This window comes from Amblyomma mixtum, chromosome 6 (genome assembly GCF_055824585.1).
Source record: "Amblyomma mixtum isolate Tamu chromosome 6, ASM5582458v1, whole genome shotgun sequence".
Taxonomy (NCBI): Eukaryota; Metazoa; Arthropoda; class Arachnida; order Ixodida; family Ixodidae; genus Amblyomma; species Amblyomma mixtum.
In genome coordinates, this window is record NC_143017.1 from 78,309,542 (window position 1) to 78,331,432 (window position 21,891).

Sequence of the window (21,891 nt, forward strand, 5' to 3'; positions counted from 1 at the left end):
AGCAGTTGCCGTGAGGCGGATCCGGAGGTGAATCCTACAGTCCTTTGTTGGAGTCGCAACTCAGCTCACCTTTGGCTCAAGATTTATTTGTTGGTTCGCGCTGTATTGAAGGCTCGGTTTTTCAGTGGCGAACAAAAACTGAGTTTAATATGTCCAGGATGTACCTGGAATACCACCAAAAACATGTAAAATTTCTGTCTAGGTGTTTAAAGATAAGCATTACGCAGTACAGCTAACGCGCACTCTGCAGCAGACGCAGGCGCTATGAAGAGTGGCAGAGTCGTTACTCTAACCCGAGAGGCTTAAAGATTCTGATTTGGCTGCTAAAGGAGCTCGTGTCATTTCGACATGTAAGGACCACATGATTTATATACTCTTTGCAAATGATGCGAAGATCTATCGACATCGGCACAGAGCACAGCATGCAATGACACGGGACAAGTGTGCGAAGAACAGTCCTCTTTATTCACTCATGCCTCAGTGGGCGTGGTGCTGTTTCGCTGCCCGTCGGAGTTTGAGACGTGTCTTTCGCCCGAACTCTCTTTTAGGCCGTCAGTGAGCTTTAAGGTATATGTTTTCTCTTTATTTACATATGTATAGAGTAGCTGCCTGTCGTGCCGCGAAAAGTAAACAATCTGTAGAACCGAAAAAATATACATCTTAAAACTCCGGCTTTGCAGCGTCGAAACAGTTTAAGAGTGCTCGAAGCGTGCACCTAACAGCACTGCTGAGCTTGCCCCTTTTACATGGACTGCTTGGTCGCACGGGTTCCATTTGCTGTGTTACATACAAAGTGTCGTTGAAATGAGGAAAAAAGCTTATTTCTATTCAAAAGTGACTAGCTCTGAAACGGGGGATAGAGTGAAAGCTTGTTTGTGTATGGTTGATACCTGAACCCAATCTACGATGGAGAAGACGTTGAGTGTAAACAATTGCGTAATATCTGAAATGCACGTAACTAGTTCGTAAGGGGATCGAGATCTATTAAAACAACTTCGAAGTCGAATAACTCTACAAAAAGTGTCTGAACTACCCAAAGAGCAGTTTGAGATTTGCTTTTAAGAAAGTGATGTGAGCAGTGCATTGAACTTACGAGGAGAACTGTGTTAAAAATGTAGTTGCGGCGAACATGGTGTGAGGTGTAGCTGAATTTTTGAGAGCAGTACGTCCCTAGTTCTTTACTCAGAAGTGCGCGGCGTTGTCTATTAAATTAAGTGCAGTGTAGAAATACGCCGGACACTGCTCTCTAGGAGTGCGCCATGCGCACTGCTTTGTGCAGTGCTTCGGCGACTCCATGTCGCGGCATTACAGTTTGCATTATCGATGGCTAATCCCCGTGAAGGCTGAGAAATTCAAGAGATGAGTGCAGCGCGACATTTGATGTTTCTTTGATGTCCAGGTAGATCATATACTGCTCGGGCATCAAAGTAATAGTTATAGTGTATTAAAACTAAGGTACCTTGCGCTTAGCTCGTAATGTGAAATTAAAAAAAAAAAGAGGAGTACGAGCTACACGAAAAAATGCGAAGCACAGGCACAGTCACATCAGGAGACTGCGCCGGTGCAAATTTGTAGTATCTTGATCCGCGTCTGTTTCGCGCGGTTAGTCTCTCCGTCGAAATCTTTTGTTTGACCAGGAATCCGCTAAAATCTATAAATCATTACATATAAATCAGCCCATATAACTATAAATCATAGCTCCGAAACATGTAGCGTGCTGCCATGAAGAGGCAAGGGTAGAAGCGCACCACTAAAGTAAAGATATGTGGTCCGCATTGAGCCGATGGCAAAAAAACAAAACAAAAAAAGTTAAGCCTGCAGTATCTGCGCAATAGCTGAGCCTCGTGCAGAGATCTGGTTGCCTTCAAATCCTCGAAGAATGCTGCCTTTCATTCTGTGTGTCTGTATGAGGTTTGTTAACTACTTCATAAACCTACTGTGCAATCGTGTTTCTGGCTGAAATATTATAATCAAAGGGGCTTGTCGCCGCCAAAAGAAAAACTATCATGCTCCATCTTAGCAGTCCCTTAGCATCAGAAGCAAGCCTTTAATAATTTTTTTTTCTTCTGATGGTTCTGACTGTAAAATAGCGTTCGTTAGGCTGCGATAGTGACAAGTTACTGATGCATTAAAACCTCGACGTCTAAGTATTAACAAATTGCGTGGTGTTGGAAGGAAGAGAAAACAGGGTGCTCGTGCTCTGACGTCATTGTACTGCTTCGTCACGCTTTGCACTTGCGCATTTCCTTCCTTGCATGTATGCCTGTTCGCTCGTTCATATAAGACGCGTTTCGTCACCGCTTCATCAGGCGTCACTCCGCGTGTCTGACCCGGAAGTTCGAGTCGACTGACGAAGCTGGTTCATTTTGCTGTGAAGGGCTGACTACCAGACAGAGCTCCGACATTCGCCTCGCGTCACAGGACGAGCTACGATTATGTACCGCCATGTGCCTGTTCCTGAGAGTGGGAGTGCGTCAGGAGTGAGCGAGCAGCCGCGTCTTAAAGGAAAGAAAGATGCGCATGCGCAGGGCGTGTGTCTGGATAGCAGTGATACAGTGCGGTCGGTGCCCCGACGTGTTCCGAAAACGTCTGCTGCTCGACGTGCATCGAGTGTTCGCGGTGCGATCTCCTATAAGCCTCCGTCCTTCTTGTCGAAGATGTGTTAACAGGACAAAGCCTGTACAGAGCTAGAACCCGTGCGACGAAGCAGCCCATTGCTCTCAGCTCGCGGGTCCAGACGACGCGTTCTGGGGTTGCGCGGAAAGCGGTGGTTGGTGCGGTGAAGTCGCGAAGGGACGACGCCTTGAGAGGTGCGCGCGCAGGACACCGTGGCGGCTGGTGCAGCTGATGTTGGTGGTGGTGGTGGAGATTGTCTTTGAGGTGACTTTTGAATCTTTAGTTTTCTAGTTTAAGTACACTGGAGCTTCGTCGTGGAGCGACGAGCAAAGAGGCGGACTCGCGTTCTATAGCGCAGTCTTTCTCGGCGTTCTGCCATCCACGTTGCAGGTCCGAGGCATCTTCAAAGTCCATGGCCGCATCGCGCGGCGCACAAGAGAGCCACAGGTAAGCGGTATCACAAATGCGTCCTTGCCGCCACCGCGGCCCCCCGTAGCGCTGGAAACTGCAGCAGCTGTAGGCTGCAGGCGATCAGAAACAGTAACGTGACTGCCGGTGCTGACAGAGTGCTTGAGGCGCCCCGCACTGAAAAGGAATACAGAAAAATAAGCAGCGTTAGTGAAACAGTGGAACTACTTGCAGATCGGCTCGTCAATTTAAAAATTCAATCAGCCAATCGATCCCTTTCTCATTACTAGCATCAGCTAATCGTTGGACAGTCTACTTTGGGTAGATGCATCCAGACTAGAGATCGATGTTACCTTCAAATGAAACGCGTAATGGATTCAGTTTTCTCGAACAATGAAGATAATGGATGCATATCTGGGCACTCGTTGGTGAAGACCTTGCTGGTCAGGGCTCTTCCCAAGACCGGAACCTCTCCTGAGTATTTGCGCGGAAGGCGATTACTATTTCATGTGGAGCTTTTCAGCTTCTTTGGAGTAATAAAACAACAGAAATCGGCTCGTCTAGCTTTCAGCTACGTATCCCCCAAGAATGAGTATTCTGACCGAGAGCACACCACACAAAAAGTGCGAGATGCTCGTGCTACTAAATCACGATTAAGCGTGTCTGCTAATTTTATAGACAAGAAGGAGTGTTGGATTTTCGTCTGGAAAATTAATCCAACGCGTGAGCGAAGAGCGGCTGCAACCGCTGCGAGGGCCAAAGTGCCAGCATCAAACGCGTGAAAAAAGCACGGTGCGTCCAAGCTAGCCTGTGTGCTGGTGAAACTGCTTGATAACAACTGATCTCGCTCGATGCGTCCAATGACCAGACTGCAGTTTAATGAGGTAGCCGCACTTCGCATCACAGGCTGCAGTGGGTCAACTGTATTTCTTTTTTTTTTCAGGCGAACAATGACTGTTCATGTTTTCCTTTCTGATTTACGTTAACGATCAAGCAGTAGGGGCCGAGTGAAAGTTGCGGGGAGGGCTTCTCATTTTACGCTACGTGAAAGGCTCTGCACGAAGCATTCATTTACAAGGCAGGATATTGCAGGCGATTAATATCCATGCTCGTCGCACTACTAGCGTGTTTTCTTTATCTGTCTCTTTGCAGAAGTAAGCTTTTCTTTCCAAGCCCTTCAGCTATCAACGCATACCTCGCTTCAGAGTAGTTCATTTGAAGATGCAGGCGCCTTACAGCTCAAGAAATAAGCATCTTTAGTGTGCCGGCATCTGCGTCTGCATAAAGTGTGTTGCTCTTCTTGACTAGCCCCCCTGTCCCACGCGGTCGCAATGTTATATACAACTTTAACGCCGATATTGCAAGCGTAAAAAAGATGAAAAAGCCTGAAAGAGGTGTTTAGGTCAATTTATAGCTGGAAATGGGAGGTGCTTTAACATTTCTTCACTCACTCTTCCAAATCGACACTTAAATGGGAAGCGGACAGAAAAGGACTGTTTTGACGCTCATGATCTGTAAGCCTACATTTCTTTTCACCGAGTTATGTCTATGCTGCCTCCTTGCACATAATTTATTCGTAGTTCCATTTAGACAGCCAAACTTAAGGCACATACTTGCTTTTATTTTGGATTTGTCTAATCTCCGTGCTGAACGCATCGAAATAATTTCAGCGGGCGTAAAAAACAGCCGTTGGCAACTAAGTTAGAGCGCGAGTCGAGAGTTTTAGACATGCGTAGTTTCGCTTGCGAGCGCGTTAGATTAGCACATTGGTGGTAGTCCTCGCGTTCGGAGAGTCTCGCTCCACAGCAAGCAGCAGTGTTATGTGGTGAAGGGAACACAGTCACTAAAGAAAGGCCGCCATGCTAGCAGGTGAAGCGACACCTCAGAGATCACTTCGTGCTCATAAATACAAGCCTGGTTTTAAAGAATGTGAGGTGATTGGTAGAAATGCGGATAGATTAACAAGATAAACTATATAGGCCACCGCAATTGAAAGAACTGGACCTGAAAGCTGCGTCAGCAGTCCGTCATTGTCGCTGACAAAAAAAAGATATGGCATTTTTAGACTCAGGGCAGTATGACAACCGGGGAAACGTGTTGCATTTGATTTTTAAGGTTGTTGTTCATAAATTATCTTGTCTAATCTGACACGTATCATTTTTCTTCATGTATAAATTCTCTGTGCACCACATAAAGCCTTAGTGGAAGTTAGCGCTTGTGTTTATCCCCTGAGTTCCTGGGGCGCTATGGAACATAACGCATACCCACTAACCCGAACCATCACTTTGTTTGAGATCACCTTGTTTAAAAGACGTGTGGAAAGAGCATCCACGTTTCCGCGCACGGTAGGCGCGGTTGAAAGGATAATTAGGAGGGCAGGGGAGAGAAAAGGACAAAAGGGGGGTCCGTAGCGTGCCTCGGCTCGTGTTCTCGCTGATGTGGAGTCCGGACTTCTGGTGGCGGCCCCCCGCGGAGGAGCCGAACACGAGCTCCTCGTTGCTCATGGTGTACACCCGCGAGATGGTGGCGGTGCACTTGAGCTTCATGTTTCCGCCCCGGAAGTGGTCCTCGGTGAGCACGAAGCGCAGGCCGAGCGAGGCCGTCTCCAGGCCGTCGGCGTGCAGCGTGGTCGAGTACTCGGTGGCGCCGTCGCGGCCGGGCTCGGCCACCGGCACGTCGTTCACGAACCACCGCAGCGTGGCGGCGGGCTTGGACTTGGCCGAGGTGCAGTTGACGCTCACGGTGTCGCCGATGCGGTACTGCGCCTGGCCGCCCGTGATGCGCGGGCCCTCGGTCGGAAGTACTGCACGCGTGCGGTCGCGCGCAGTGTTAACTGCAACTCGACATGCGTCACTTTACCGCAGTACAACGCGCTGGGACATGCAGCTCCGGATTACCGCATTTACTCGCGTAATAGACGCACTTACATAATGAACATCCCCCCTTCTCTATGTTGGCTGTCAAAAGGGGCACCTTTTTTTCATCGCGTTATGAGCGCACCTCATTCTTTTCGAATGCAGCCCATTTCAATTCAGTCTTCATTTCGACGTTTTGATGTACCTCTGATAGGCAGAAGCCACAAGAAAATAAATACAAGTCGCTCCTAATCGGTTCTTTTAAATGCTACATTTTTCAGTCACAATGTATAACGTTCAAGAGAAAGCTGGCATTTGGGTAGTTCCAGTAAGTCTGCGGAGAATGTACGTATATATTTTCTTTGAACGAAAAATGCTTACTGTGGTTCAGTGGCGAACAGCGCTCTTTGATGGCTAGCCAGCCACAGACCTCTTTGCATGGACAGAGCAGTTCACCGTACAAGCCCATGACATGAGCGTGTGCGACCTCTAACCGGGTACAGTGCTACGAAACTCCTAGCCCATTACCCGCCGCTAGTTATACAAGGTGCAGGCAAATCATCACACGACAGTTGCCAATCAGCGAGTGTAAGCAAGCGTTTATCTTTTTGCACGAGATTGTACTGCAACGAAGAGCTTGCCATCAAAGTAATGTAGCCGAATGATCGCTGTCATCAGTTGTGCTAACATGGAAGTGACAGAACGCCCACCTAGTTGTATCGTGGTGGGAGCGCAGAGACACTCATAGTGAGAAACTACAGGCTGTCATGCTTCATGGCGAGTTTTTTAAACGGAGATCTCTCGCGAAACGATTCCACTTGTTTATTTTTCTCTTTTACTGCTTTCGCGGAGAAAGCATTGTGCAACATGCGTTAGTAAAACTATAGGCACACTACAACGTTCTTTTGGCAAGCCTAAATTTCCGCTGTGCAATGTTGCGTAGGCGCCGTTAGTCGATCTCCTTTCGCAACGTGCATTCTGAGCGTACACGCAAGCCCCGTGTTCGCACCACCTGTCTTGTTCTCTCTAAATGACCACAACTTGCTACAAGAGTTCACGAAACGCAATAATAAGGGGAAAAAAATATGAAGGGTAATCGACATCCAGCTCTCTTTTGACACGTGCGATTCCCGAGCATTTCGAAACGATGGGCCGTAACGGACACGCGACCTTTGTGTTGGGAAAGCGTTTATAGACGCGAAAAAAAAATCGCGCTGGTATCAACATTGTGGCTGCAGTCGATATCGACCAAATGGAAAGAAATAAATCTGAGGATTTCACCATTAGACAGCTTATTTTGTACCTGTGGGAGACCGGGCGAGCTCGACCGATGTTGCTGCTCTCAGCGCCGATAGTGTTTCTGTCATTTCTTTATTTTTATTTTTCAGCGTCGCGTTTTTAGAGGTAGTTAGCTCCGTGGAGTATACGCAGTATCTTATAGGTATGAAGTAACAGCGTCCTCGCGGTCAGTGAACAAACTGCGACACCAAAGTAAGATTAAGGTTAATCGGCAAACTAGACCCGGTTCAGGCCTATAGTGGTAAGTGTTCTGGAAGAGCTGCAAATCACTTTAGAAAGCTGCAGGGCTTTGAGCCGCTTGCAACGCGAGAAAAAAAAAACGAATTATTTTGCGAAAAAGAAAAAGCCACACAGACAAGTGCTGGGCCTATTAGGTACCCTGACCCTACGATCAGTATCAGTGCCCAGTGGTCCTCTGACGATTGTTTCGCGTCATCTTTCTTTTTAAGCGGTAAGCATGCGCCGACTACCCTCAACTTTCAGCTACAGTGGAACTGCACTCTAAACACGAATATACCTATATGGGAGTAAAGAGGATGTAAACTTTCCTCTAGCGAACTCCCTTTTTTAAAGGATGTGTGCTAGAGGACAACTTTGCTCTCTTTTTACTCCTTTCTCTTTATACTTCCGATGCACATTGCGTACAAACTAGTGCACTGCACGGGCTCGGGCCAGCCCGAAAGCCCGGGCCCGGCCCGGGCCGCGGGCCGGGCCGGGCCGGGACCTAATTTATTATGCCGGGCCTGGGCCGGGCCCGGGCCTGAAGTTGCGGGCCCGGGCCGGGCTCGGGCTTAAAGCTGCGGGCCCGAGCCGGGCTTGGGTTCGTACAGAAATGGCTGGTGTCCGACTTTTCGTTCACTATTGCAGAGTCAAGTACACAACTGCGGCATTGAAGCAGCGACACGCATGAGCTACTGGTTATAGTACGCGCTGAGAGAAAAACTAAGCTTTATTCACTGACTTATTTATTTCCATATTTCCACACCGCGGTGTGTAAGAGTAAAATGCAACCGGCCTTAATTGGCCATTGATTGTTCGTCATCCGAAAACATACCTATACACTATTAGAAATCCGTTCGTTATAAACATATTAGTTTAGGACGCTTGTAGTCTTCAAGGACATACCGTGAAATACTCAAGCCTTTTAGCTTTTCGTTTCTGCTGAAAGGTGATCAGTTCTGCTATGAGCTAAACGTGTAAGATCGCGTTCACTAAAAAAATGTAATCCTACTGCTTGAAAGGCAGCTTTAATATTTATACTTCGCCGGCGGCAGAATATAACTTATTAAAATCACGGGCAACGCAAATTAGACTACTACGCGTTTATGCAGCAGACCTTTTTATTTAACTCTCGGAACTTCCGGATTAATCTTTGCCCACCTACACGAGATCACTCTCCAAAAGACGGGCCTGGCGAGCACTACTCTTCACCACTTCCTTCTCGGTTAAAAAGAAGCAACTTTCTGGAAGCAAAACTGCCGTTTCAGAACCTTTGTCGGCCAGTTCCTTATCGGTGTAGTAGCAGTCTACTTGCTCAGAGTGAGCAGTAAATCTCAAGCTTACTGTGAAACGGACCGGGCCGGGCCCGGGCTGGGCTTCACTCCGGGATTCACGGGCCGGGCTCGCTAGAGCTATAATTTAGCGGGCCCGGGCCGGGCCCGGGCTCGAAGCCGCGGGCCTGGGCCGGGCTCGGCTCCAGGTCTCGGGCCCGGGCCGGGCTCGGGCCTCAGATTGAGGCCCGTGCAGTGCTCTAGTACAAACATCAAATCAACGTGCGATTTTATTTTATAGTTCCAAGTCAAATACGAGCGTCAAACGTGTCTCCACTGGCGCGCGCGCAAGCAGCGTCGTCTGCTCTGTATGGATGGATGGATGGATAGGAGCGCCCCCTTTGAAACGTGGTGGTGGCAATTGACACCATGCTCAGCTTTTCTTCCTTTATTTTTGTTCAACTGTGTTGTCAATTCTCATTAAGATTCGCCATCTTCTTTACCTACGGTTTCGTACACTTCTAAGCTTATGTCACATCTCTGCTTTTTAGCCACCAATCCTCCAATCGCTTTTTGCTAACTTCCTCTGCAGATTTGTTTACATGACCATTGTTATCTTTAAACCCAAGGGCCTCAGGAAGAGTGACTGTGCCTGCATCGACATCCGGATGGATACCATCACGTTTGAGTTTGAGGTGTTCAATTGTTTCCACAGATCTACCACACACTGCACACGTGTCATCTTCTTCGTTAAATTCCTTTTTGTAGCTGCACGTTCTAAGACACCCTGACCTAGCTTCAAAAAGTAGGGCACTGCCTCTTGAATTATCATAGAAAAATTCTTTCCTGATCTGCCTTTTCCAGTATCGATATAGTTCTACACAATGCTTCTTTTCCATTGAATTAATCCAGTTTTTAACTTTCGCGTTTTCAACCTTTCGTTTCTTTCTCCGTCTGGGACTGGGTAGGCAGCGCCATCTGGTGGCGGGCGCATGAACTGGGCGGTACAGATGGCGCGCTTTGTTCCTCCCCTCAGTGGGCGGGCATGTAGAGTGTGGGTCTACTTGCCTAGCACGGCCATGTCCTTCTGGCCGCCCACAGTGTCGAAGGAAGGAGCCTCAGCGGACACCTCGCAGCGGTACGTGCCGGCACTGTGCAGGTTCACGTTACGCAGGTACACCGACGTCCGCCCCGAACGTGCCAACTGTGCGAGAGGAGAAAAAGTTCAAACAAGTAAAACCAGCTGAAGGGCGCGGACAGCCCAGAGGACGACTCTGGACTATTAACTGAATTTATTTCAGTCAACGTCACACCTAATCAGCAGTTAAAAGCAGATTCGGGTATGAAATCACTCGCCACTGGAAATTACAGAGGGGATCAGCACGGGGTGTTCATTTGTTTCGGGCTCACTGCCGTGATCGTTGCATTTCTCAGAGCGAAGACTGACCGCCATTGTCGACTTGAACATGCCTCGCGCGCACTGACAACATCGACAGGACCCGCGAGGTCATGTTGGTGGTGATGATGACATGCCAGGGTACGGGTATGGCGCAACCATCGCAAGAGTCGAGGGCTACTCGAAGAACTAATCATGGACTTATCTGCCAACTTGAGCAGCATTATAAGCGAAGATTTCATCCATTTGAAGTACTCAAGTCAACTTACTTTCATCTTGGTACGGCGACTGAACATTGTGACGAAATCCTTGCGTTCCTGCTTTCGAACAGAGCGTGCAAGGCTGCGCTGTAGTCTGGAAATCACTTAAAAAGTGAAACACTATTGCACAGATCCATCTTCGGAGAAAGGTTATGACAACGATGGGTTTTACAGACGACGCACGATGGATAAAAGACAGGGCGGGAGTATTGCGTTGTCTCTTGTTCCCAAAAGCTCATTATAAATGCTGGCTTTCTCTGCAGCGTGTGCCCGTACTCAAAATATCGTGTGCGCCGGGCTTTTGAAAGTCGACCGGGGAGCAGGCACTTGGGCGGGAGGGCGCACTGCGCGGCTCGCGCTTCTTTCCATTGACCCTGAACGTGACACGGATGAACGATTCGGTCAGTCGCTGCGCTCTTCCGATTAGAGCTGCTGCAACTTCAGCGTCGTGTGCCCCGCCCGTGTTTACAGGCTGCAGCACGCGGAGCTGGCGTCTGTGTGTGTGTGTGTACGTACGTCCACGTCGACGCCCGGCAGCGGCAGGAATTGGCCGGGCGGCCAGTCGTTGGGCACGAAGCGGTAGAACTCGACGTCGTTCTTGTACCACTTGACCGAGTAGAGCCGGTCGCCGTTCAGCTCGTAGATGCAGCTCAGCCCGACCGTCTCGCCCAGCGTGGTCGGTGACGGAATGTCCACATTCACCAGCTTCACGGCGGACACGGTGGTCACGAAGCCTGCGCGCACGGGATGCGTCCCGACACACACACACAAAAAAGAAAACCAGGCGTGAACATTTGAGGGACGCTTAGCAACAACTCTACAAAAATTTTCACCTCGGCTCTGCGACTATTTCTGGTTATTTTGATGATGGTTAGGCAGAAAAAGACGCCTTTAATGCTTAGGAAGTTGAAATTAATGATATTCCACCGCTCGATTGAAGATGGTAGCGTCAGCCCCGAAAAGAGCTCCCTGATAACCGTTTAGAAGTGAATAGTGGTGTACTCTGGCCTCATGGATCGGCAAATGAAAATTGCCTTGACATCATCGCAGTTTGGTTACGCAAACGGCCGGTGGGGCGACACCTGCAATTCACTTTTTGACCTTTATTAGCTTGCAAAACTTGTTTGGTGTGAAAGTAGCGTCTCTGTTATTAGAACGCTGTGGTTTATAAGCACAGGCAAACTACAATTTACCCTCAGTATTCATCACTGGATAGAGACAAGCTCTATGAACGGTTAAGGCAAGAAGCGCAGCTGGTGACAATTGGCCCATTCTTTTGCATACAACAGATTATCTAAGAAAGGAAAACTGTTAGATGGGCATGTACTTGGAAGGCAAATGTACACAGGGTAAGGGATAAAGATGATAAAGATAAAGATAAATGTAATGAAATAGAAGGCAATCACATAAAGTTCAGTGGGTCGTACAAGTGAAACCACGGCCAGATTGAATGCGGCAGCGGCGCACAAATCATGTTGAACCGCCGTGTCTAGGCTGGCCACGGTAGAACTTAACCACGGTTACTGAAAAACTAAGAAGGTCCATAGAACGTCTATGTGTTAGCGTTCATACCTGTGGCTGTTAAGTATCAGAATCGCGCTTAGGTGGAGTTCTGTGCTGATGAAAGCTGAAGGGCTCAGCCGTAGAAACTTTATCCCTGATACGGCACGTCAGTACTAGGGGCGTAGTGCTGCGTCAAGAAGCATTCGTTCATTGCCAAAGCAGGAGTTTGGCGAAGTACGTGTGCATCTGCTTCCTCGCTCCTACAGTGTTCAATTACAATGGGCAGTCATTCATACTGACTGAGGAAGCTTTGAGCGATAGTTACGCATAGAAGCAATCTAGGAAATGCAATGATGCTCCGCCTTTATAATCTGACATGACCTACATGACAGAAGCCTTCATCGAACACGACAAAAGATACCTCGAGCTAGCGGCATCTGGAGCAAAGAAGCACAAAACTGAGTCCTGTTTCGCCGACTTCGAGGTTTCAGTGTGACTTTCCGACTCTAGTTTGAATCAAAACTAGAAAAAAATTAATTGAGGCACCGTCGTTGAGGACTCACAACGTCGCAAAAGAAAGCTTCTCAGTAATCTTTTTTTTTTTGAAAGTTAAGAGAGATAGCGGGATAACCTTCACCATTCAAGATTTTGCTCAATAAATGCTTCATCCGCGTCGGTCACGTGTACAACTGTTGTGTCGCGTCGATCATTACTTGCTTGATGGATTTCGGCTAGATCACACTCCTGTTCATTTGCCCACAGAGGTGTTGCACGGTTTTGTGGCGTCACCACGCGCAGTCTGCCTCTACGTAACTATCTCTTGACGGGTGGGCCAGTGACCATTGAACAAAATGCACTTAATTTTTACCTCAGACCGAGGCGAACACGAATGAAGGAACTGAAGCAGCAAAGATCAACTGTGTTTTGTCCGTTGTTTCAGTTTTATCTTGTGACCCATCACCAGCTTAGTAAACTCCACTGTAGGACAAAGGCTTCTCGCATTGACTTCCAAAAAAACCATGCCCTGCCACAGTTTTGGCAAATCTATACCTGCAACCTTCCCGTTCTAATCTGGCTACATGACCCTGCCACCCCTCCTATGGTTGCCTTCTCTTGGCTTCCATTTGGTTTCCCATAAGGAAAGTCGGTTGTATGCTTTCCGAATTACACGCTTTGCATACTCGACTCGATCCTTGATTTCAACTTGGATGTGATTTACTTACGCTTTTTTCCTGACCCTGACTGCCCTCTCTATCTCTGTCAACGCTACTCCTATCACGTTTCTTTCTACGCCTTGTTACGCTGTCTGAATAGTCTTGAGCATCCTGGTTACGCTTCATGTTCCTGGTTGGTTCTAGTTAGACAGGTTCGCGGTAAAATAATGTCCTATACAAAATAATGTTGCACCCAATACCTGTCTTGTCAAGTATTGAACAATCTTCGCTTCTTCGATGACAAGATGGATGAACCAGACTTCGGTAAATCTATGGTACTTTCCAATGGCGACGCGCAGAGGCACATGAGTTCAGAGACACCCACCGTGAAGCCAGGCGATGAGGATTCCTCGTGCGACGGCCATGGCGCCCGAGGGCCTCCTGGATGGGCCCGCCATGACATCAGATCGGCCTCGGCACTGCGCCTGGTGCCCGCCCAGCCCCGTTCATGCAGTGGCCGCCTTCCCCTGCTGTACGCCACCGGTGCACGCCCCCTGCTGCGGAGAACAAGCAGAAGAGGCAGGCGCAGTCAGATCAGCGAGCCAGCGGAAAACTTTCTCGTGATAGCCGCACCGTCTAGCAGTAGTACGGAGAAAGAAAAAGCCATGGGCTCATGAGAAACAGGAAACAGTACAAAGTGCTCGTTGCCATCATTTGCAAGGCACTCGTCTTACTACAATTTTGTACAGATAAGCGAAGAGAAAAAGAGGGGCTCGTTATGACATATAGTACATGGCGGAAGCTAACAGTCACCGGAACCAAGGAGCATAGGGGTTGTTTTTTTGTGGTGTTCATCAGTTAGGGAATATTAGGGTAATTATTTAAAGATAATTGGTTTGAAAACAGGAGAAACAACAACTACATCTCGCCGGTGTTATCGGAACCTACGACCTCTGAATTTTGAGACCGGTGCGTCCGGTAGCGCACCGGACGCGGTAGCGCACCGGTCGCGAAATTTTGGAGGTCGTGGGTGGGCCTCTCTCATACGTTTCTGCACAACGCATTATCATCGTCATCAGCCTGACTACGCCCACTGCACCGCAAAGTATCTCCCATGTATCACCAGTTAACCCTGTCATATGCCAGCTGCGACCACCGTATCCCCGCAAAAACTTCTTAATCTCATCCGCCCACCTAACTTTCTGCCGCCCCCTGCTACGCATACGTTCTCTTGGGATCCACTCCGTTATCCTTAAGGAACAGCGGTTATCTTGCCTTCGCATTATATGCCCTGCCCACGTCCACTTCTTCCTCTTGATTTCCACTAGGATGTAATTAATCCGTGTTTGTTTCCTCATCTACTTCGCCCGTTGTGGTCTCTTAACGTTACACCTATCATTTTTCCTTCCATAGTTCGCAGCGCTGTCCTTAACTTAAGCTGAACCCTTTTCCTTGGCCTCGACGTTTGTGCCCCGTAGGTGAGAACCGGTGAGATGCAGCTGTTATATACTTTTCCCTTGAGGGATACTAGTAAACTGCCATTCATGATCTGAGAGTGAAGGGAAAAATATTTAGTGCAGGGCAAGAATATAAACAAGAAAGGAGGGCATCGTAGGATGGCCGACAGCGTGTGTAATAAAAGAAGAGATCTAGATAGAGCTATGGGGCATATAGCCGCAAGTGCCTCCAATAAAGAGCGAGGATTAATGAAAGTGAAAAATGCCTTTTAGTCAAATAAATCTTCCTGCATGCATGTTTTATCCTCGAAGTGTGCAATGTATGACTCGAGTGTGCGCTGGTTGCGTGTTTTATTTGCTGCACCGAGACTTTATACGCTGCACTCGCGGGGTTCCTGAGGCATTCAGCCAGCGGCGTTTTTTTATAGCTTATTGTAAAAACTAAATTACCTTCAATGACTTTCAAGGACTCTGCTGATGAATTCACCGGCACAGTTGGGCAACTTAGAATAAAGGAATAGAGACATAACTCAAGTTGCGCCATTCTGTGTGAATGCCACTTACTCTATTTTTGTAATAAAGCGGAAATGCTCGAGTTGAGAAATCGAGTATTACGTGTGCACGATGTTCTCGCGAAAGCATTTACAGCTATGGAGCTACCAAGAAAATAAGTGTCCTGATCGACACTTTGTTCTTTTTTTTATCTTATGTTTATGTTTGTTGTTCTATTTGATGGTGTATACACGTTCGGTGCTTTGCCGTCGAAAAGATGTTTAAGGTGCATGAATGTTGTGTGTTGCCAGTTGCATTGATTCAGTGTTAATTAGCGCTGGAAACAGGGTTATTATTTTTAGACAGGAATCATCAGGAGACAGGTGGCATCAAGCTTGTTTTTGGCTGTCGCGTGTAGACTTCTGCGATATTATAATGAGAAATATTGGGGCCGCAGTTAATATCGGTGGGACAGAACCAGCGCACAATATACTGCTCTTAATGCAATAAGCTCATTCAGTAACTTGCGAGAACATCCATCACAGTTACTTTTCTTTTGCTCCTTTTCTCCGAACCGAAGTTGGGCCTTAAAAGTTACTCAGCTTAGTCAAGCCACGTTGCGACGCAGATTAGAAGCCTACGTTTAAAGCGAACTGAACATTTCGGTACCAAAATGCAAATCGGTCCACGACGATGGAGTTTTTCTGTTTACAGTACAAGGCGCATTGCGGCATTCATCGAATATGCTTTTTTATTTCCAGCTAGACACAGGCAAATGACTTGCGTGCCCAACCTAAGAGACAATGTAAATAAAAAAGCCAGAGTTAGTGGTCCCAGCTGTTGTAAATTTGTGATATTAACGAGCTCTTGAACACCTAAGGGCATGAGCTTCCCTTTCATTTCGTATGTTGTACCATGGTGTGCGAAATATATGTTCGTTTCGTCCCTTCAGGCCCGGCGACGTCTTAAGAGTTGTTCCTTTAAAACGTTTCATCACTGACAGGCTTCGACGGGATTACGGAGACAGGATCGAGAGATTGCTTATGTCACATTTGACGCGTGTAATTATTCGCTCAGTATTGTACTGGCCAGCAAATGTGGCTGCGTTCCGCGCACATAAAAAAAAAAAATCCTTCTTAAACCCAAGCCTGCTTTCTTTTCTGCTTCGTCTAAGCCTTCTTCTTCGTCCAGAGGCGATGCTTTCGAAAAGAGAAGAGCGCAGTAATTCCGAAACGCTAGGAAAAGACGGCTCTATGGGCTTCGCGTGTCCTAAGTGTGCGGCAAGCGATTCTAAGCCTCGGACAGTGCATTGCACAACGACGGCCAATATGAATTACCTCTTGTTAAGCATCGATCTCGGACTTTGCACATTGTGAAACGTCAAATTGGTCTTGCAAGCCGGATTAAGCGCGCGCGATGGCAACGACTTTGATCGCCTTAAAAATTCATTCCTCCGAAACTCCGCCTTGAGCCCGCGAGGTATCGGGGCTTGGATTCTCGTCTGCTCGTTCTTTTGAAGCCGCTTTTGCCTATAATAGAGGTTACGCTTGCAAACTTCGTGCTTTGTGCTTAGTACTCAAAACGCAGTCTCTTGTTATAAATAAGGGACGCAGTAATGACTGTAATCCGCTTCCACTGACATGAAAGCCAAGAAGAGCCACGCTTGCGCTCGATTAAGGCTGGCGCTTGATTAAGGCTAGCGTTCGAGCAAGATTTAATTATTAGAGGCTAACTGAAGAAAGAGAGAGAAATGGATGCGGCAGTCTTGCACATTAAATAAGAAACGTGAGGCTAATAAGAGCACGTTAACTACTATTTTTATTCGTTTATTGTGCTGATTTGAGAACAGCGAACAGTTAGGCTGCTAACCACGCGACTACAACTTTTTTACGCGAATTAAACAGTTAGGCAACTGTGTCCAGGGCGAGAAGCCGGCTCCACTAACTGCTTCGCTCTGTTACGCTAGGTTAAGCTAGAATTTAGAGTTAAGTGGGGCTTTTTGGGCGTACGTTAACACGTAAAGCATACAAGCGCATAATAAAAAGAATAGTAGTTTTCAGACGTCGCGCCAGCAGTACCATTTCTCTTATTTCACTTCGAACACTGCTTTGCACGTTAGCGGTGTACGAGTACTGTCCAGTAATTAGTTCAGGAGATGCTACCGAATATGAAAACATAAAGCAGCAAGCTGGCCATTCATGTTTAAGAGACTAAAGAGCTGGCGGTGAATGTCATGATGTTCAGTACGAGCAGAGTGTCTAAACAGAAACCTGCAAGCAGTTGCGAGGAGCGATGGGCGTTTATTTCAGTCTGAGTGCACTAAAAAAAAAAAAAGGCATTTCGAGAAAGCGGTTTCTCGAAAATGTTTTTGTGCCTTAAGCACTGGCATACAGTTCGATCACTTAGCGTGTTTTCGAGACTTCCCCCTAAGTACGATTCAAAGCTGAACTCTCGAAGAAAAACTAGAAGGCCGCTCGTGCTCGGCTGCATCGAAAGTGACTGTTCGCATTATGCCGCTTGGCTCGATTTCACACAGGGACGCAGGAAAACAAAGAAAGAAAAAAATACTTCGTATATGAATGTGCTACTTGGTCCCATCCGTGTTTAGGCCCATTATCTTGATCGGGTACACCCGCCCAACCCGCCCCCGCACACTGCAATCGATGCAGACCAAACGTGACGAGGGCTTTGTTTCATTTCCCCAGCGTGGGTCTCCATCACGCTACATCGTGCATGCTTCGCAGGTGGTAGGACGTTGAGAAGGGAGATGGAGGGAGGCTTTCCTGTCACGCAAGCCACGAGGGCGCGTCCAAAGCACAACACTGGTTGTCGTCGTTCATTTCTTTTTTTTTCTCTCTCTGCGAAGCCTGTTTGTTTGCCTGGAAGATCAATGGCAGCTCGTCGAACAAGCCTTCTATTTCAGCCGATAGTCGCCCAAATGCGCGCGGGCATTGGCTTTGAAAAATACCACCGCCTCTTGCGCGTGCGTTTCTCCTTAAAACAGTACAGCACGCAGAGCGAGTCAGCTTTACAGGTTGTGCGGAGGCTTCCCGGCACGCCCACTACCACTTTGTAACGCCGCTGCGATGAACTTGCTTAATTTATCCACACTGCTTTTTTTTTTGTGAAGAATTTTGCGTCGATAAGAAGAGTTCAACTTTGGTAGCGTAATGAATTTTCTTTTTTTCCTCATTTATTTCACGAATCTGTACTTAGCTTCACCGTTCATTACAAGCTTCTTTACATGTATTTTCCTTTTGGCATCTCCTTCAATATCCTAATCTGCTGTTGCAAGACATGCAATCCGTGGTGCTTTAATTTTCTGTTTCCATAAAAGTTCGCTTTTCGTTTGCAGCGCACTTACAGGCGCGCGCCCACACAAATTCTCGCGCTGCTTCTTCTATAACACGCGAGGTGCCTCTCAATTCACAACGTGTATTGGGAATTAGTGTGTCCTTTATTACTCTTCATTTTCCCAGAAATGTACTGAAACTGTCCCGCACAAAGCCACCCGAAGGTATCAGAAAACCTTGCTGCTTTAAGCGGAAAAAAAAGTGGTCATATTTCAGTTAGCCTAAGAGCCCTGTGACACTTTCTACCTACATATGCACGCGGCTTTAAAAACTAACGCACCTGTGTGTTCTCGAGACGTAAAAACGCGAAATCCGAGCACACTTTTTTTCTTACCTGACAGAAAAATCGCAGCGTAAGTACAAATGTCCCGGCAGGCTGCATAGATTAGACGTCAGTGTCAGAAAAAAAGCGTAATATAAAAAATATATTTTGACTCAAAATGATTAATATCATGAGATACACACGTACTCTTTCCTTAATAGACTATATGTGCCAAAGGGTGTAGGTGACCTCGAGTCGTGCCGTAGCGGATGACTCGAGACTAATTTCAATAATTGGCAAAGTACACCTTTGACCACGAACCTTGAATAGAACGTACGCCTGTCTGGGAGCCTTGCAAGCCGACGCGCCAGTTCCGCGTCGGCTTACAAGGAGAGTCAAGGCAACGTAGTCTTCAATCAACCAAATGATCAGACAGGTTTTCGTTAAGGCTACTCGACAGTAGACCATATTCACACTGTCAATCAGGGGATAGAGAAACGCACAGAATATAACCTAACCCTGTATATACACTGTATATGAATTAGGAGGAAGCACTTTACTCAGTCGAAACCTCAGCAGTAATGCAGACATTAAGGAATCTGGGTGTAGGTGAGCCTTATGTAAAAATACTGGATATCTATAACGTTTCCACAGCCACCATAGTGCTTTATAAACTCAGCCATAAAGTTCGAATAAGGATTGGTGTCAGGGAGGGAGATACAATCTTTCCTGTATTATTCACAGTCTGTTTACAGGAGGTATACAGAAGCCTCTTTTCGGAATAGGTTGAAATAAGAGTTAATGGAGAATGTCTTAGTAATCTGCTATTCGCTGATGACATTGCCTTGCTAAATCACTCAGGTGATGAATTGCAAAGCATGATGAATGACAGACAAGGACGGGAAGAACAGTGGGTCTAAAGTTAATATGCAGAAAACCAAAGCAATATTAAACAGTCTCGGAAGGGAACAGCAGTTTACAATTGGTAGAGCGAGACGCTGAAAGTGGTAAGAGAATGCGTGCACTTAGGGCAGTTAGTGACCGCTGATCCGGATCATGAGAGGAAAATAACTAGAGGAATAAGAATGAGGTAGAGCGCATATGGCAGGCTCTCTCAGATCATGAATGGCAGTTTACCAATATTCCCCAAGAGAAAGGTGAGTACCGGCTGCATCTTACCGGTACTCACCTATGGAGCAGAAACGTGAAGGCTAACGAAAAGGGTTCAGCTTAAATTAAAGACAATGCACGGAGCTATGGAAAGAAAAATGGTAAGTGTAACGTTAAGAGATGGGAAGAGGGCAGAGTGGAAGAGGGAACGAGCGCGGGTTGATGATATCATTGTTGAAATCAAAAGAAAGAAATGGGCTTGGGCAGGGCATGTAATGCGAAGGCAAGATAACAGTGGGTCCTTAAGGGTAACGGAGTGGATTCCAGAGGAAGGGAAGCTTAGCAGGGGTCGGCAGAAAGTTAGCTCGGCGGATGAAGTTAAGAAGTACGCGGGGACAGGGTTGCCACGACTGGTACAGGACAGGGTTGATTGGGGATATATGGCAGATGCCTTTGTCTCGCAGCGGGTGTAATGAGGCTGATGAGGAAAGGAATCGCGAGGAATCGTGAAGAGAGTTAAGTTCAGCGGACAAGTCTCCCACCTGCCTAAAAAGTCCGCAGCACCAACTCTACGACCATTGTGCGGAAGCTGTGAATAGCAGTGAGGGAGCTAGTGAAGGATGAGGTGCAACAGATGCTTGGGTGATGAAAATGGGGCTAGAAGCGACGCGAAGACAAGACGGCCGCTACTTATTGTCTTCGTTTTTTGGAGGCGCCGATTTTGGCGATATTTGTGTCGTTAAAGTGTGTCCTGGTACCTTAATAAAAATAGTCTGGTCCCTTCAGTCTACCTTTATTACGGATGCTGTCGTTGTGCCAATTGCTGGCTCTAAGGACTAACATTTGATACTATGATAGCAGCCACATTTATTTCAACCTGAAACGGGGATGAATTGGTCGACTAATGTTCTGTACATCCTTGAAGGTATTTTAGTCCGAAAAACCTGTGGGACTGGTCTATAACGTAGTGGGAGCCCTAAATCCTTCTCCATTCCGTAATGAAATTTTTGTAAAAGCAAACAGGCTCAGCTCTGAGTTAAATATAACGGCAAGTCCCAAAACTAGTAATATCTGTTATAGGTGAGTTCCAGCTGCAATTTTATGCGCGGACATTGTCAGCATTGCAAAGAGTGGGGTTTATGGCATACATCCATGGGTCGGGATGGAGGGCACAATACCAAGGCGTGTTCGCTTGTTTGGCGTGGGTACCGCACCGCAAAATCGAGAGTTTCGTCGCGAACCACAATGGAACCTGATAAGGCAAAAACTTTCTCATGTTTTACCAATATACTGTAGAAACCAGCACACAAAACATGCTGACACAGTTATTTCAGCATTTAAACGAAATAATCATCCAATATCACTGTGCTCTGGACTTCGTTTTAACCGCGGATAGTTTATCGGGCGGTTTCTTTGTTTGGCGAGCGCTTCTTCGGTCCTTGTTCAATCAAAGCTCAGGTTCCCTCCCCGTGAGATGAATTTTGAGACCGTGTGTGCTTTTTTTTTTCCTCCTTCGTGCGTTCCGCCTGATTTGGTCTGGGATGTCGAGTCAGCTTCATTGGCCGATGTTGTCTCGCTAGAGAAACTCTTGGAGGGATCGCGTTCTCTTCCGACCTCAAAGCAGTTTTTTTTTTACCTTTCTTTATTAGCTCTCGGTGGCCGCTCATCTTTTGCTGTATGGTATCTTCTTCCTCGCTCGGTGTATTGAGCGAGCGTCACATTTCCAGTGGCAGCTGGCCTTAGGTTTTTTTTTTTTTTGGTCCTCTTATCGTTTGCGCGTCGTCGTCGTCTTCCTACCCGCCCGGCTGCTTGACCTCTGCGACTAGCGAGAAGCGTCTGTTTGGCCACTCCCTGTTCGACCCCCCTTTCGACCCCCCTTTAGACTCCCCCTCGACCCCCCCCCCCCCCCCCTCCCTTTCGACTGCCCGCCGTTTTATATCTAGAGGAGACGATCCCTTCCCTCCAGGGGTTTTTTTCTTCGCGTTCCCCAAAAGCCAACGATCGAATTTTTCTCGATACTGAAAGAAAAGAAGCTAAAACGTAAATAACAGAAGCGTCACCGCCTCCAGGATGCTTCAGCACTGCTTTTTTCATGCTTGCTTTCAGGAAAGGGCTTGACGTCGCTTTCTTCAATTTTTTCTCGATTTTTTTTTTTTTCACGAGGTTGTAAGCGAAGCGTATGTGGTGCGCTTTACTTCTCTTCTGACCCCCTCTGCATTTTTGTTCCAGGAATCGC

The 21,891-nt window shown here is 47.3% G+C and overlaps 1 protein-coding gene across 3 annotated transcripts in view; it reads right to left on the reverse strand.

The window, feature by feature from the left end:
- Positions 1 to 2,574: 2,574 nt before the first annotated feature.
- Positions 2,575 to 21,891, reverse strand: part of LOC149339465 (cell adhesion molecule DSCAML1-like) — a 240,909-nt gene continuing 221,592 nt past the window's right edge. For all 3 annotated transcript variants that reach the window (XM_089550484.1, XM_089550483.1, XM_089550485.1), the window contains 5 exons: positions 13,367 to 13,538; positions 10,841 to 11,058; positions 9,737 to 9,872; positions 5,441 to 5,827; positions 2,575 to 3,201 (listed from right to left, as the gene is read on the reverse strand). In XM_089550484.1, the coding sequence (XP_089406610.1) occupies positions 3,074 to 3,201; positions 5,441 to 5,827; positions 9,737 to 9,872; positions 10,841 to 11,058; positions 13,367 to 13,439 (942 nt within the window). In that variant the 5' untranslated portion in view covers positions 13,440 to 13,538 and the 3' untranslated portion in view covers positions 2,575 to 3,073. The remainder of the gene's footprint in view (positions 3,202 to 5,440; positions 5,828 to 9,736; positions 9,873 to 10,840; positions 11,059 to 13,366; positions 13,539 to 21,891) is intronic.